The 18,198-nt window shown below is 35.8% G+C and overlaps 1 protein-coding gene across 1 annotated transcript in view; it reads right to left on the reverse strand.

The window, feature by feature from the left end:
• LOC118742315 (inactivation-no-after-potential D protein) overlaps positions 1-18,198 on the reverse strand; it is a gene marked incomplete at its 3' end in the record, with an annotated part of 121,807 nt that overhangs the window by 38,060 nt on the left and 65,549 nt on the right. The window contains 1 exon segment of the mRNA XM_036474299.1: positions 13,803-13,942. Within this exon segment, the coding sequence (XP_036330192.1) occupies positions 13,803-13,942 (140 nt within the window).

The raw sequence follows: 18,198 nt of genomic DNA on the forward strand, positions 1-18,198 counted from the left end.
TATGGCTACTGTACACAAGTACACAAGCGAGACATAGTTGCTCAGTGTGCTAATTTTAAAAATTCAAATTCAACGTCATGTTGGTCGATACACATTTTTTCATTTTAGTCAGTTATAATTATTCATCGTTTGTAATTCGTTTTCTCGTTTGAAAATAAATTTGAGTTGCCGTTTTTATGAACCCAAGTGCCTACAAATTTGACTATAGGATGGTTCTTCCGAGAGCAATGTCAAATCCAATCACACTTTCTGGAATACATTTTGGGTGTAATTGTTAAAATTTGTTGCATTTTTTAAATTTTTGGACTAAAATTTAAATGTGGATTTATGTGGTGCTGGTTATGTAATGTGCTAGACTTTTATAAAGTCATGGAACGTTATGAGATAGTTCAGAGAAGATTTTTTCCTTTTTCATTTGCTGTAAGAAAGTTCCTGGGACTTAAGCTCCCAAATTGTTCTTCGAGAGAAAGTTCCTTAGAATTTTGTTTCCGTTCTTTTCTTTGCCAAAACGTGCTTTAAGCACTAGATTTAGTGCTTTTTGAAAATTAAAACGCCAAAAAAAAAAAATTATATTGTGCCTAGTGCCTTTTTTAGTGCGTTTTCTGGACTGAAATTACTCCGATATAGTTAAAACCTGAAATAATTTCTAAATATTTAAAGCTGTGGCAGCACTGAATTTACAAAAATCTACAAGTTTAAATGCACTTAATACAACGATGATTGATAAAAAGCTGAACTTGCAAACCCACCCTGTTCAATTCTATTCGCGTTGAAAATGCTAGTAAGTTAAGTATTTTTTTTTTTCGTTTTTAATTATTTGTAAAAATTTTTATTTTTGTACCACCTGAGTAAAACACATCGCTTCTTGGTGCTGAATCCAAATCTGGCCGCACAATTGTTCTAGCACTAGAATTTTGAGATATCTTAACCTCAAAGAGCCAAAATTAAGGGTTTGTGGCGATATTTGAGGTTATATAATAAAAACATAATTTTTGCTCATTTCTACTTAGGGATTGATTTTCGTTTGTTGGGATTCGATTTTTCTTTCTTGAGATATATCAGTTTTAATGTGCAGTACTTCGGTATTATGTCGTAAGCATGAGTCATTATAGCGCCTTTCAATCGTTATGAGCCAAAAAGTTTTGTGCATTGATTTAAATATGTATGCATTCTTGTAAATATTGTTAATTTTTAGTTTTTGTTAAATACATACAAACTCTTATAAAAAAAGCATCCATTGGTTTAAAACCATTTGGTGCTTTTAGTGAGGTAAAAGGCTTTTTTCCCCAAGTTTTTGGTGCTTTTTGAAAATCGAAAGTTGGCAACACTGCTTTGGAAATGCGGCATTAGAAATGTTCCCAAAAGTATTCGGTTTGTTCCACAAGCTACTTGTAGAAAAACTCGAGCAAAGTTCAAACTGTCAGCGTATATCAAATAAACTCAAAAACTTACTGGTGGAACGCGTATGTGTAACTCGAAGTGACTTCGAGTAGCTTGTGGAACAAACCTATTGTTCGCATTTCAAGGTTCATAGAATAGAAGGTTACGACATGGTGCTGCCAAAAATTTGTTTTCCTCCAATGACGTAGTTGCGAAGTGAGTTCTGATTGGCTGAAATATTTTACGAAGAAAGAGAGTACACAGAGAGCTTATTATAACAACATAAAATGTTATAACTTCACGTGAAACTGGATTAACATAATAATATTCGTACAATAATGAAATGTAAATCCAATGCAAATTGAAATTTATTATTTTATTCTTGAAAGTGAGTAGAACGCACTCGCGCTGTATAATTGTGACGCCTTCTCGTTATCAGCACGAAGGATGTCATAATACTTGAGGTGCGTAAATGTTGAACCGAAATTGAAACACAATGTTTAAACTATTTAATGACTATATTTATGTTATACGCAAAAATGATTTGATACATTAAATACAGATCCGTTTCACTCAGTTAGGTAAGTGCGACTGACTGATGTTTTCCAAAGTTTCACGCGATGGACCCGACCCAGTGATCCACGATTGTGAGAATACAAAGGTTGCGCCGATCTCGGACCGCTATTCCTCTCTTAACGAATTTGACAGAATCGTTGTTTGCATGACGTCACACTGGTGCAACTTGTTTACGTTTTCCTTGCAACATTTTTTCTTCTTCCATTCTTGCTCACGTTTTGGCATTTCTCTCTCGCAATTGCACCAGTGTGACGTCACACAAAAGTTATTCTCAAAAATCCTCTCTGATCGGCGCAATATTGTATTCTATCATTCTTGCCAGTGATCGGACTTAAAAAAAATTCTGTGTGGTAGAATGGTGTAGAATGGGAAAAAATGTGGTAGATTTCAAAAAAATGTGTTAGATCTCTGGGTTTGGATCAAACTTTGTACTAAAATTAAAAAAAAACTCTGCAAGGTTTCACCTAAATTGCAAACTTTTAATTAGACTCTAAAAAAAATTTAATTTTAGTATAATAAAGTGCAAGATTGAAGTTGTTAAAAATTGCGTTGAATTTTGGCAATTCTTTTCCTTGACAGTGAAAAGCAGTTCCTTCCATATCAAGATATTTTTCGAACATATTTTAAGAAATTTCTGCAACCTTGTGGAGTGCTGCCAGCGTTTCTTTTTATCACATCACGAAGTAGCGAACAAATGTGGCACGTTCCAGAGACAGCTAATTGGGATTTGCCGATTTTTAAAATTTTCAAGTAAAAGTAAATAACGCCTCAGAAACCTTTCATGCACTTAAATTTGCTAATACTTTCACAAAACTCGCCGGTTTTTAACATTTTCGCTATTAATTCTTTTTATAAATCACATATTTTGCAATTTAACACAATAAAAAGGCGTTTCATGTCGAAAAATGTATTACTGAGAAAATTTACTATTTTACAGTTTATTTTATCCCCCCATTCGGCTTTGTTTACTTTTACTTGAAAAATTTCATCGTCTCCGGGAATGCGGAATTTTGCATTATGTCATTCTTGTTACCATATCGTGTAAAATTAAGAAAATGAAACTACTCAAAAACGCGAATATGTGGTAGATTTCAGACCCTGAGTGGTAGATGTGGTAGATGATCAAAAAAGAGGCAGATCTACCACAATGTGGTAGGAGTCCGATCACTGACCCGACCGCCAGCTGACGGAGATGTGCATCTAGAGCGATAGTGATTGCGACAGTGTTGCGCTTTGTGTACCCGCCAATACTGGGTACAGCATGAAGCATCACATAGTTTTCTAGTGCCGTTCGTGGTGTATTGATTTTTCTGGACTTCAAAGAAACAGAGGGCAAGAAATTGTAAATGCAGTTATGCTGAAATTGGCAGTCGACATAATTTTGATATCGAACGGTTCAATTTGCCCTGCTTGGTTTGAAGTGTAACTACGCGAACTAAGGCGTCAGTGCCAGGATGTAGTTCTACGACATGTCCAAGGATCCAATGCGTCGGCGGAACCCTATCGTCTTTGACAATGACTAAATCGTCAATCTTTAAATTTTCGTTCTCCTTTCACCATTTTGGTCGTTTTTGAAGATTAGCTAACCAGTCATGAGACCATTGCTTCCAAAACTGATGTACCATTTTCTGTTGCGTCAAAAACTGTTCTCGAAAAGATGCAGTTTGAGGTCGACATTCTGCAGGTGCAAGCATAGAGTCCTCAATCAAGAAATGTGCCGGAGTTAAACTATCCAAGTCATCTGGATCCGCCGTCAGTGGGCAAAGTGGTCGTGAGTTTAGACACGATTCGATCCTAACAAGCACAGTGGAGAGTTCTTCGTAGGTTAAGCGTGTGTTCACGGCTACTCGTTTAAGATGGTGCTTAACCGATTTAACGTTTGCCTCCCACAGGCCTCCAAAGTTCGGCGAGTTTGGCGGATTGAAGTGCCACTGTATGCTTTGAGTGGCAAGCTTAGGGGCGATCACGGTTTCGACGTCGGACATCAATCGCGAGTATGCAGCCTTAAGCGCTTTGTCTGCACCTACAAAATTCGTACCATTGTCGCTATATAAGTGACGACACAGACCACGACGTCCTGTAAATCGATCCAACGCCCACGTGAAATGTTCTGCTGTGAGTCCCGTGACTGCTTCCAGGTGGATAGCTTTCGTTGCAAGACTATAATAGAATATTGCAATGTATCCCTCGTAGAACTTGTGCCACGCAACTGCGCGGCCTTTAGTTCGATTGCGCCTGTGTAGTCAACAGGCAATGGCGAATGGCGAAGACGCCCGCGGATGCACAAGATGTTATTTAGCATGATTGCTGATAAGTTAGACAACTTGCTTTTATGTGGCACGGACTTTGATGCGCGAATTTCTTTTATCTCAGCAGCGAAAGTTTCAAGTTAAACAATGAACGATGCAGTGCATGTCCCTTTGTGTTTCTTCTGTTGACAGGAAACCAGTTAACCTTTGCGATTTGCCACGTGCGTTGTTGCAAAAGCGTAGCAAATAAGCGGTTACACGGAGTAGTTTAGTGTGGGATGAAAATCGATTGATCAGTGAATCGTACGATGAGCTTAAGTTAACTGTAATCTTGCAGGGTTTTGCTTCTGTCATAACTGCGTCGATATCGCAATCTCCAATTTTCTTGACGGCCATTCGGCCAGAGAATGAGCTAGCCAATTTGGGCCATGCCACCACAACTTAAATTTCGCAAGTTCTGCAGGCAACAGCCCTCGTGTGGCGCAATCTGCAGGGTTTTCCCGAGTACTCTCGTGACTCCATTCGCTTGGAGTAGAGTGTTCCAAAATGTATGCTACCCGATTGGACACGAAGGTTTTCTATCTATTCACATCGCCGCTTATCCAGTGTAAGACGATCGTTGCATCAGTCCAGTAGAAACTGGATATTGTTTCAGCGGTCCAGCGTTGATTCGCCACTATCCATTTCATAACCTTGATGGCCAGTACTGCACCACATAATTCAGTGCGAGGTATTGTCAATGGTTTCGTGGGCGGTATTTTGGATTTGGCGGTGATAAGCGCGGTGTGTGACATGCCATCTGGTTGCTCAACTCGAATGTACACTGCTGCTGCGTATGCTTCTGATGAGCCGTCGCAAAATGCATGTAACTGCAAGCTGTTGGGTCTTGGATTAAATCGGAGCCAACGTGGGATGACGATGTCATCGATATCGAACATTTTGTTACAAAATTCTTGCCATCGTTGTGCTGTTGACTCGGAACTGGGTCATCCCAATCTAAAGGTGCCAATGAACCATTTTCGTTAAGGTGTTTTGCCATAGTTAGTTCAGAATAATCTTTGCGGATATTATTATGGGTGCGATTAATCCCAGCGGATCGAATAACCGCGCAATGTTGGATAAAATAATTCGTTTGGTTGAACCTGTATGAATGAAAGAGGGAATTTTATACTTGAGGAAGTCCTGGTTAGGAAGCCAATACATCAGAAGCGTTTTGACTGCGCCACCGGTTCCCCAATTCAAAGGTGTTTGTTTACATTGATGCTCCAGAGGAATTGTTGTTAGCAACAGTGCGTGGTTACTAGACCATTTTCGCAGTTCCATACAAGCTTATTTTAGAGCTTCGGTGACATGCAGTCGTTTTTGCTCATCTCTTTCAAAGGTGTGATCTCCAGAAAGTATGTCGTCAACATACATTTCATGCTTAAGGACGTTTTCTGCAGCAGGATACCTGAGACGTTCATCTTCGGCAATTTGGTGCATAATTCTGATGGCGGTGTATGGTGCTGAAGCTGTACCAAAAGTAACCGAGGTGAGCCGATATTCACTGATGAGCCCATCCGCCGCCCGCCATAAAATCCGCTGGTATTCCGAGTCTTCTGGATGAACATCAATACATCGGTACATCCTTTGTATGTCCGCTGTGGAAGCATACCGATATTGGCGCCAATTTAATATAATAACTTTGCGTTCGTACAGAAAATTGCAAGTTTCTCTACATGAGAGAGAATTTGGGAGCATTTTTTCTTACTATCTGATATTTCGAGTGATAATTCTCGCTGGATTTTCGACGAACAAACCTATTGTCTTACCTACAAGGCCTTTTCAGACTGACCGATTCTCAATGCACTCAAATAGAAACCAATACACATAAAAAACGCTGTACAAATTTCCCTTCAATTTTAAGGCAGTAAAACAACAACCTTAGGATAACATCAACCGAGGCCATATGTTGACAAGGGTTGCAAAATCACAGTTACACAAAATAACTGGTCAGATTTTTCAGAAATCCCTTCAATTCTGATGTAAAATATGATGCCATAAGCCTGCAGATCTCCCATTTAGATGACCGGTCATATGACCGGCAGATGTCTCGTAGGATTCCCAGAGAGTTTTGCTTTACATAGAAATTTGTGCTCTTTTATTTTCATTTTGACTCACTTCAGTGTTGGTACCTTTAATTCGAGTTGGCATTCGGTTTTTGGAATTTAAATAAGTTCTCAGCAAAAAAGTTTGTTTAAAAAAATACATATGTGTACATAGCGCTTGAAAATATTAATTTTTCCCTTACCTTAAACCTTTGGGAGTGGGAAAAGAATGATGTTTTGTAATTTAGGCAGAATTGAATATGCGCTATCTGGAAATCCAATATCTACGTAATATTTATTCTGTTTGTTGGCACTATATCCAAACACAAACGCATCTTAAGTGTCTTTGCGAATAAAACTTCACGCTTAAAATTAAGACATTTATAACAAACATTTTATGAAGAAAATCCCTTCTTCGTTTAAAATAAAAATAAGCGATATCGGCCCAATTTCATACAACCCTGCCTGACATGAAAATTTTCTCCACGATAAGGCTAGTAGCCATTTCTAACAGATTTTGGGTCGCTAAGTCAAAAATGGAAACATATATACATATTTGAAATTTAAGAAAACAAGGCAAATAGTAAAAGTTGCGCACCTCGTCTTGGATGACATTCTCCTGTACTAGTGTAGATATTTTTGTATCCAATCAGCTGATCAATCAACACCACCTTGTATTGATGCGCCTTGCCATAAGTGCATATAACATATTTATAAATTTATTCACTTGAATCTACCACAGGGTTTTGGAATGTACCACAATTTTTCATGCTTATTTCCCTTAAGCAGTGTTTGCATTGTTCAACTTTGCGTTCAACATTTGCATTCAACTCAACGCAGGGTTGCACGAAAAAAAAGTTGAATGGCAAAAGTTGGCTGGCGACCAACTTTGTTGAAAGCGATTAGTTGAAATTCCGTTCAACCATAAGTTGAATGCAAAGTTGAACAATGAAAACACCTTTTTATGGCGAATATTTTGATATTTTTTCATATCTTGATATTTTTATCCCTTCAACTTTTTTTTCGTGCAACCCTGCGCTGAGTTGAATGTAAATGTTGAATGCAAAGTTGAACAATGCAAACACACTTTAAAGAAAACTTTTTGCATCCGAACACTCTCAACAGCAACTGATTTGATTTGCTTTGTCGATTTACATATTTTTTCGAAGAGCGTTCATGCTATCGCATTTAGCAAATGTACATTTACGCGATTTCGAAACCGTATGCTTTTGACAAACGGCCGTGTTCCTGTCGCTTATTCAGATCCGTATCTATCACGATCAATTCGCACAGAGAAGATAATGTGCAAAAAACCCTACTGAAAAGGGAAAAAGAAATTTTAAACAAAAAGTTCAATAGAAAATCTTGATTGTTTTAACCATACCCGAAAATTTGTTTGTGTATATTTTCATTTGTCGGTGCTGTCAATTGAAATATCCTCAATTAAATAGGAAAAAAACCCACAGAGTTGATCACTAATTGAGCCGGATATCTATCAGTTTCATATCGATGTTGAAGTCGTGCAACTTTTCTTTTTCCAAATAACGTAAAATAATAAATGAAATCTCGATCGGCCATCACTGAAACGCAGCTAGCAACTGCATACGAGAAAAAGCAATGTTACCACATTTTCTCATTAAACCATGTTCAAATCGTGGAAATTTTGGAAGATCACAGGGTTGCTTTTTGCATTTAGATTCTTAATGCAAAAATGGAGTTGCATTTAGTTGCATTTAGGTGACGAATTTTGTATGGATAAATTTACATTTAGAGTAGCATTTAGAGCTAAATGCGCTAAATGTGCTTTTACGCGTAAGCAATTACATGTGTTTGGAAAATCAAAAAATGCCCGCCTCTGATTTAACCGCATGTCTTTCAAGGAACTTGAAAGTGGAAATTACTTTGGGACGCGTGGCCTTGGGCGTGATTTTCAGAGAACTGTTCAATATTGGTGGGGGTGTCAAATAAAATTGATGATTTATTGTTAGTATGCAAGCCTAGAACTACGATTATCAACTTATTGAGTATTAGTCCTCTTATCTTTTAAAAACAAAAGGGGAAACGTTCGGTTATTTGTGGACTGGATTTTTGGGCAAAATACCTTTCTGCGTTGTAAGTCTTCGACCGGGCTTAGAAAAAATAACCCTCATCAGTCCAACTCCGGCTACGCTTACCCCAGTATCTTTTACAAATAAGTCCATATTTCAAACCGAATTTATTAATAAATTTTTATTGGAAAGTTTGAAATCTTTATTTAAAACTAGCGTTAAATCGTTTGACCACACGCGTAAATTAAAATTTATTGAATCGGGTTAATAATAAAATTTGAAGGATTTTAGATATTGGGTATGGTAGCACGAAATGTCACAATCTGCTTAATTGTCAGGTTGTTAATATGGCGACGAAAAAGTGACAATTGAACTACCTTCTTTTTTGTATCATGCTTTTACTTGTAAAATAAATACTTCTAAAATATATGTATTTTTAACGGAGTTTACAAAAAGGAGAAAGGTTACAAATTCGTCGGAATATTTTTTATGTATGTTACCGCATAACTTTCGACCAAGTCAACCGATTTCTATAATTCTTTTTTTTTTTAAGGAAATATGTTACCTCACAGGTGGTCCCATTTTAATGTGGTTTAAATCCGATCATCGGATCATGAAGAGATTAACGAAAAATGATAATTGAAGTCGGTTTTGTTTTTCACTTAAAAATTACTTGTTTGACTATTTTTCGGTTTTTGTCTTTTTTAGTGCCATTTTTTGCCTTTTTTTGCGACTTATATTGACTTTTCCTGCCCATTTCGCTGTTTTATTTTGCCCTTTGTAGCCTGTTTCGTTATTTTATTTTGCCTATTTTATAGGTTTTTAGGTCCTAAAAATCCGTTCCCTGCTCATCATCATCATAAACCATATTTCAACTGTATCCATTTGTTAAATTTTATAATAAAAATTATGCAAATGAAAACACTAAAGAAACAAATGTAAACAAACGCATATTTCTGAATTTTGAGTGCATATTATATTCGCATATTTTCGATTTTTTAGTGCACAAGGGTATATTAACTTTGGTCGCATAACGGTTATTTGTAACAGCCAAAACGAATCGAGATAGATATGGACAAATGTATACATAAATGATCAGAATGAAAGAGAAGTCGATTAAGCCATGTCTGTCTGTCCGTCCGTCTGTCCGTGTACACGATAACTCCAGCAAAAATTGAGATATCTCAACGAAATTTGGTGTGTAGGTTGCCCTTTATCCAAGGTAGGTTGGTATTGAAAATGGGCGAAATCTGACTGTAACCACGCCCACTTCCTATATAACGGTATTTTCGAGAAACTGCGATATTTAAGTAAATATTGGAGCAAATTGTTGAAAATTAGTATGTGGAGTAGAATTGAAATTCTTGGAAAATGTGCCTGACCCCGCCCTCTTATGATGAAATGCCGTATCTCAGTAGCCGCTTCACCAATCTTTATCAAATCTGTTGAAAATCTTTGAAATTGGGCAATAACCACGCCCACCTTCCATAAAATGGAAGCAGAAGTACGAAAACTGCGATAAATCAGTAACTACTGGAGTTAATTCACTTAAAATCGATGATTACAATAACCACTTATCGAAAAATTAGAATACAAATTTTTGGGTAATGGGCGTGGCGCCGCCCATTTATGACCACAAATGTGTATCTTGGTAACCGATTTATCAATTTCTACCAAGCTCGATGCACTTAATAACCTTGGTACGGAAAACGAATTTGTTTAAAATTATTCAAATCGGACTAAGATTAAACCAGCTTCCCGTATAACGGTTAATTTCAGAAATACGAAAACTCCCACATTTCAATAACTGCGGACGCTAATTTACTCCAAGTTAATAGCCACAACAATCTCCTAACAATAAATAATTGCAATAGACCTTTACGAATTGGGCGTAGCACCGCCCACTTTATAATTACAAAGGTGTACCTCGGTAACCACTTAATCGATTTGTACCTAACTAGGTTTAGGCATTGTTAGCCCTAGCAGCAGCCAGTGGGCTCATCCGTTACACATGGCCCCAAAGAAAACAGCAGGTGAGTGGCTCCCTTGTGGCGATTATCGTCGCTTAAACGCAGTTTCAAAACCGGATCGCTACCCTATCCCGCACATTCAAGATTTGTCACAGAGAATGTGTGGAAAAACGATATTTTCCTTAATCGACTTAGAGAGGGCCTACCACCAGATTAGGATCGCGCCGGAAGATCGCGAAAAGACAGCAATAATCACGCTGTTCCGCCTGTATGAGTTCAATGTCATGAACGCTGGTCAGACTTTCCAGCGCTACATGAACCAGATTTTCTTTGACTTGGATTTTGTCATAATTTATATTGACGATATTTGCATAGCGTCAGCGACTATAGAAGATCATTTAGAAATCGTCTTGCAACTTTTACGTAAACATGGTCTGAAAATAAACGTCACAAAATGTGTTTTCGCGCAAACCGAAGTGACGTTCTTGGGGCACCGCATAACAAAAGATGGTGTCGCGCCGACCGAGGAAAAAGTGAACGCCATAGTGAATTTTCGGAAGCCCACAGTTGCACACGAGCTACGCAGATTTATGGCAATGCTAAATTTCTACCGACGCATGCTCCCTAACGCGGCGCATACGCACGGCAAACTACAGAAACTCATAGAACAATTAAAATTTTATTGAAAAGAGGTAACTTTGAGATTAACGATAAGCTAAAGGGCTGCGAGAAATGATATTTGACTTTATCTTTTGCGTTAACTGATTCATTATCTAATAATATGCACCAAACCTTTTTGCTGAACCCAGAATTTTTAACGAGAATTGGTCTTATTCGAAAACAGCTTTAACATTTTATGCAACAAAATCACTTTTCCCTTGTGTTATTATTATTATTAAAAGAACCTAAACAATTTGTTCTTACAAAATGGTTTCATAAAATGTACCTACGAGATAGATTTTTCGTATTGTACATATTGGAAAAATTCATGGAAAATTTGCTAAGTCCAACCAAAAAATTGTAGGAAAAAAGTAGAAAATTTGCTAAGTCACAAAATTATCTACAAAATTTGTAAAACAGCAGACTTTTTTATTATTTTTTTTTAATAAAGGGTAAATGAAAAACGCAAAACATTGCATTCAAAGTTTTGCAAAATACTTAAAGAAAATTACTTAGGAACGTTTTTTGTGTCTCCTGTACAATTGAAAAAAATGGACTTAGCAACTTTGCACTCTAAGCTAGCGATATGTACTTATCTGCACGTACATATGTGTGTGCACCTGAAGTATGTACACCTGTTTTACTTACATATGCATGTACACATGAAGTATGTATGTACGCATTGTATACATACATATGTATTAAACTGTATTCATATTTTCGTTATTACCTATTCATATTGTAACCTGCATACTAAATATTTTCTTCTCTACGTACATAAGTACATCGATATTAACATACATACATAGCTACTTGTTTTTCTAACTCATTCAATCCCGTTAGGTAAAATTACTGTTGAACTTAGTTTTGGATAAGAATTAGTATTTAAGCATAAAAGAGCTGAAATAAAGAAACAGTTGATTTTTCAACCCACGCGAGTTTTGTAACTTAACATAGAAGAGGGGTAAGGCCGCCAAAGATTAAAGAACTCCCTATCTCAGAATTCGGTTCAAAAACGCCCTATCTCAGCTGAAAATACATTGAAAATGGGCTGAGATAGGGCGTTTTTGAATCGGCGGCGGGAATAGGGCGCTCTTCAACAAAATTATCAGATAGGGCGTTTTTAATCAAATTCTGAAATAGGGCCTTCTACAATCCAATTCTGAAGAAGGGTGTTCTTTAAAAGTTTTCTGAAATAGGGCGTTTTCGAACTGTCTACCGAGAGAGGTCGATCTTCCCACTCAGGTATCGATATTCAGTTCTACAAGTTTCAGTGTGTTGAGCTATTTGTTTTTTTTAAAGAGCTGTGGTCTTTTGACACTCGGCTGAAACAGAGTGAGGCTTATTTACGGTAACACTTGCGGCTTTTATATTTTGCGAAATGGTTTGAAACTAAAATCAATGGCCCGTAGTTATGGTCAAAATAAAGTCGACTTTAATGTTAAAAACAGCCTTTTCATATAACTTTCAATGGGATATTTGTCAAAAAAGCTGCTTTGAACCAGAGTGAGATAATATAAAGTGTACCAGGTAACTGACGTCTTCATATTTGAAAGCAAAATTTGATTTTGTTATTTTTAATTCCTTTCTCGTATTCGCTTTTTTTCAATTCTGGTATTAACCCTTGGTTTTTTTTGCATGCCTCTGTCCAATTTTGGCCTAGATCCTCATCCTTCCGTACTGAAAACATAAGTACTGCAATGATATGCGTTTTTTTGTACAGGCGGCAAGAATTTCTTGGCATTTATTATTAAATTTTTTATTTAAATAAAAAAAAATGTTAACTCAAAAGGGCTAACGTGAAAGTCAAATCAAAGAAAAATTTTTGATAAGAAATTGTCAAGTACGAGTACCGAAATAGAATGTCATTGCTATCTGCTACACTTTATATTATTTCACTATGCTTTTAACTTTAAAGTCGACTTTATTTTGGCTAAGGACAATTTCATAATGAAACACTTAAAGTTCCTTTTTCAAAAGTTTTCTTTTAGTTAAAGTTTCATTTAAATGTACTTTAAACAAGAAGTGCTTTCATAATACAATGGTAATTGAATAATAACAAAAGGTTCATTTAAATGAAAATAGCAAAGTTGGCAATGCTAATGTCGGCAAAATTTCATCAGCTGGTTGTCATAAATATGTTATTATACTACGAAATACATACATAATTTTGCTTCTTACAAAAGGAACCTTTGTGTCATTTAAATTGCCATTTTGGGTACTTAACTAAAGTGCCTTTATGGGTACCTTTATCTTTAAAGTGGCTTTATGAAATCGACCAGCAAAATAAAGCATCCTTTAAATTTTAAAACATTCTTTAATTTTATTATGAAATCGGCCCTAAATACGATCACATTTTTGGTGGCTACATTAAAACCGTGGAGGGACCTCGACAACTTACGACTTAGAGCCAATTTCTCAATGAAACACTTAAAGTTCCTTTTACAAAAGTTTCCTTTTAGTTAAAGTGTAATTTAAATGTACTTTAAACAAGATTTTTTTTCATAATACAAAGGCAATTGAATAATAACAAAAGGCTAATTTAAATGAAAATAACAAATTTGGCATAGCTGATCTCAGCAAAATTGCATCAGCTGATTCTCATAAATATGTAATTGTGCTACGAAAATGACATACTATTTTTTCTTACAAAAGGGACCTTTATGTCATTTAAATTTCCATTTTGGGTATTTAACTAAAGAGCCTTTATGGGCACCTTCAACTTTAAAGTGGCTTTATGAAATCGATCAGCCAAATAAAGCATCCTTTAAATTTTAAAGAATTCTTTAATCTTATTATGAAATCGGCCCTAAGAAATTTTTTTAGACTTACCTTAACGTGGTTATTTTTGCCTCCTACAACGATTACTCCAAGTGGCTTCTTTTCTACTTTCACCTCGATGATGATCTTCTTGTTGACTTTTATTTCTGCAACGGATGGATCCTGCGGCTTTTCAGCTTCAGCTTTCGCTTCTGGTTCGGTAAAAAATAATGTGGTTATATCAATTTATTTTATACATACAGGGGTTGTTCGAGTTGCAATCACAACCGCAGTGTTGCGCGAATTATTAAAGTATCACGTTCGGTGTCAATTTCTAGCAACGTTTTATCAATTGGGAAGTTGCAACAGTCTGCAAATTTTCATCAGCGCTGCAGTTTTGCCGCTTTTATTACGTGCCTCGGAAAGGCCCACATACAATCATTTAATTAAAAGAGGTGTGAAGTGACTTATGCCACTTTCAAAGTAAATGGCACATGGTTCAGACAAACTATTTAACAGTTGTTGCGAACAATTTACTATTTCATGCGTCAATTAAAAAGTGTACATATGTATACAAGTGTACATATATATACATTACACTGCATCGCTTCCCATACAAAGAAAAATGGGTACTATTTTTCCATTAGAATTATAAAATATATTATATTTTAAGACGTCCACCAAAATATTTCTGAAAAATATTAAGATTTAAGTGAGCTGGACCGATTTGAAAATACCTCCAAAAATGGAGTTTTTCATGAATAAAATAGCTTAAGCTTAAAAAATATTGCATGAAAATATTTTAAAAAAATTAAAAAAAAACTTAAACGGAATCGTAATGATGAGATTTTTGATGACGTTTTTTAACTTTTTTCAAAGATTGGTATATGAAAAACTTGAATAACTGAAGCTAAGCTCTTCCGATTTAGACTTAAAAGGTGTCATTGGAAAGGTATTTTCACACCCTTTTTATTTCTTTGATAACAAACTCATTAAAAGGATGAAAGAGAAAGGTAGGGTGAACGAACGTCATTCAAAGTTGAATTAAGATGTGTTGGTACTTGAAAAAAAAATGGGACACGGATGACTTTTTTTTGGACAGAAATAAAAACAGTGTGAAAATACCTTTCTATCGGGATCCCATAAGTCTAAATAAGAATAGATTTTGCCCAGTTGTTCAAGTTTTTTGTAAATCAATCTTTGAAAAAAGTAAAAAAAACGGCATCAAAAATCTCATTCTTACGATTCCGTTGAAAAGATTTTTAAATATTTTTATGCAGATTTTTTAAGCTTAATCTGTTTTGTCATCTGAGGGAATTTTTTTTCAAAAAGTTCTTTAAGAAACTATTTTTATTTATAAAAAACTCCATTTTTAGAGGTATTTTCAAATCGGTCCAGCTCACTTAAATCTTAATATTTTTCCGAAATACTTTGGCGAACGTCTTAAAATATCATAAATTTTGTAATCCTGGCGGAAAAACCGAAACTTTTTTTGGTGATGCAGTCTAATATACATAAATACATACATATCATGATTCAATAATTAATATTTATAATATAATTAATATTTATAATATAAATAATATTTATAATATAATTAATATTTATAATATAAATAATATTTATAATATAAATAATAAATATTTATTATTCAATCATATATACATATTACACCATACCAGAGAAAAAGTTCGCCGTACACCTTCGAATCCAAAGCGATTTCGAAAACAATTTTTTTTTGTGGCCGCACGTAGGGGTCGCCTTTTAAATTTTTTCTTCATATCTTCGGCATTTACAGTCGGATCTTAAAGTATGATATATCGATGTTCTTGTCTCGGGTAAACAATTTTTTTGTTCCAAGTTCATTGACTTCAAGAGTTCCGTTCTAATACATACCCTCCATACATCTCAATCCTTCTCACCCTAACGTACCACCCTATTGTCAGTAAATTACCAAACTTCCATTTAGGAAGTATTTCGATTATTACAGTAGAACTATTTAAAACAGTCATGCCCAGCGCAGGGCACTTGCATATGGAATTCTGCCAACGCAGGGCACTTGCTTTTGGAGTTCTGCCGACGTTGGGCATGACTGATTTAAAACAAAAATATTGCATGTAGGTGTCACCCAAAAATGTAAATTCTGTGGTCATAAGCAATAACCGCCTAAGTCGAAAAACCTGAATTCGATTGGATAGTAATGTAAACCTTATTGGAAAACCAAAATATGTTCGTCTATTACTTTTTAAATAGCCCAGCTGGTGAGATGGGGATTTCACGTACACATGGAATATTACAACGGTGGGCAAACGCGACTCTTTGAAGGTGAAATTAGTCAAGAACGCAGAACTTATACTCAAACGCTGTCTGTATACGCAGAATTTTGTTGATTACTGGAACCCGCCGTGAATACGCAGAAACCAGCTGTTTACTTCAGTTTTGCTTACTACAGTGTTGCCACTCATCCATCCCTTTTGTACACTTACCATCTCAACTACAATTTTTCGTGCTATAATAGAACGTAGCTAAATATAAAGCACTTATTTTTCAAAAGAAAAACTTTATTCGATAGTAAATTTCAAATATTAAAAAAAAATCTAAATTCCGCAGATTTCTGCGCTACGGGCTACAACTACAGAAAATTCTGCTTTGCTGAGTTTTCATTTAAATGGCATTCTGGTAAGATAGATCGAGTCAGCTGACTCGGGTTTACGTACCCGTGCATTTACGTTCTTGACTAATTTCAGCTTGGGCCAAATGCGGCCCTTTGCTTAGCAAAGTGCGGCTCTTCTTACTTTCTCTTTGCCTAGAACATTTTGGCTCTTTTTATTTTTTAAAATACATATCTCTTTGCTGGAAATTCTTTTTAATTTTATTTTATTCTTTTTATATACAATTGGAGAATGAAAATCGGCTTTCTGACTTACCAAGAATGATAGAATACAAGATTGCGCATTCCTGCGGGTGATGACGTCAAGATAGCGACGAATAGGAAAGAGTAATTGGAGATGGAGGAGAGGAAGAGTGTTAACTGTCAAACCATGGAGGTCGCCATATTTACATACATATAAACATCTCTGCACACATACAAACAGTTTGCTAAAATGACGTCACACGAACAACTGATTCTGTCAAATTCGCCAAGAACAAAGTGGCGGTACTGCTGATTGCGCCACCTCTGTCTCCCTACATTATGCTGATTTACGGCGATTTCGTTTCTACAAAAAATGTTGCCTTCTCATCGCCCTCTTCTTAGTGTTTGTTGGTTGCAGAATAAAAATGTTTTTGATGTGTCTCAAATTATTTTAAGTTTTGAAGCTAAACTACGTCCTTTTGTTCATGATCTCAAAAAAAAAAATTCATATTTTATCCATGATAAAAATATAGTAAGGTAGAACCGCTGAGAGGCACTTTTAAAATTCTTGACGGTTCAAAGAACTTAATTTTTAAATTTACTCACAAACTCACACACACATTTGCAGAACACACACTCAGAAAAAAAGATCGATAACAAAAGCGATAATAATATCGATAGAAAAATCGATAACTTAATCGATTACAAAATCGATAAAAAACCGATTACAAAATCTATCAAAGAATCGATTATTTATTTATTTATTTATTTATTTATTTATTTAATAATAATCCAGAAATTATTACATTTCATAAAGATTACAACGACTTAAAAATAAGAAAAACAAACTAAGTAATTAATTCATTTAATATTGATTTAAAACGGGTTTCCGAGTAAGAAAAGTCTAGAACAGAAGAATTTGAGAGCAAGTTGAATTCCTTTAGAGCCCTGAGTATGGGAGCATTAGAAGCATATTGAATTCCTACCTTCCCCAAGGAGAAAGTTACGTGATTTCTCAAACATCTCTGAGGCATAGCGAAATGGATACGTCCAAGCAAGTATGGGCAGTCTATGACACCACGTACTAAGTTATAGACAAAAGTAAGGGAGAGAATAGACCACCTACAATCTAAAGACTTAAGATTAATAAGTAGACATATACCACGGTAGGAGGGAATTGGGTGGACAAAATGCAGAGAATGAAGGGCAAAACGAACAAATTTTTTTTGGATTCGTTCAACCCTATTGATATGGCAAGCGTAATAAGGTCTCCAAATTACGGCGGCATAGTCTAACTTGGAGCGCACCAGGGAGGTATAGAGTGACTTTAGGGTATACGGATCAGAAAAGTCTGAACTGAAACGTCGAATAAAAGCCAACATAGAGTATGCTTTAGCTATCGTGCAATTTAATTGACTTTGAAATGAGAATCTATAGTCAAACACCACGCCTAGATCTATAATTTCAGTAGGGTTACCCAACTGAGAACCACCAATGTGGTAGGAAGTTGGGATAGGAGAGCGGGATTTAGTGAAGGTGACATGGTGACACTTATTTATATTTAAATTTAGCATGTTCATATTACACCAAGCGACAACGTTATCCAGATCCCTT

This window comes from Rhagoletis pomonella, unplaced genomic scaffold (genome assembly GCF_013731165.1).
Source record: "Rhagoletis pomonella isolate Grant_MI unplaced genomic scaffold, Rhpom_1.0 Rhpom_scaffold_00007, whole genome shotgun sequence".
NCBI classification, from domain to species: domain Eukaryota; kingdom Metazoa; phylum Arthropoda; class Insecta; order Diptera; family Tephritidae; genus Rhagoletis; species Rhagoletis pomonella.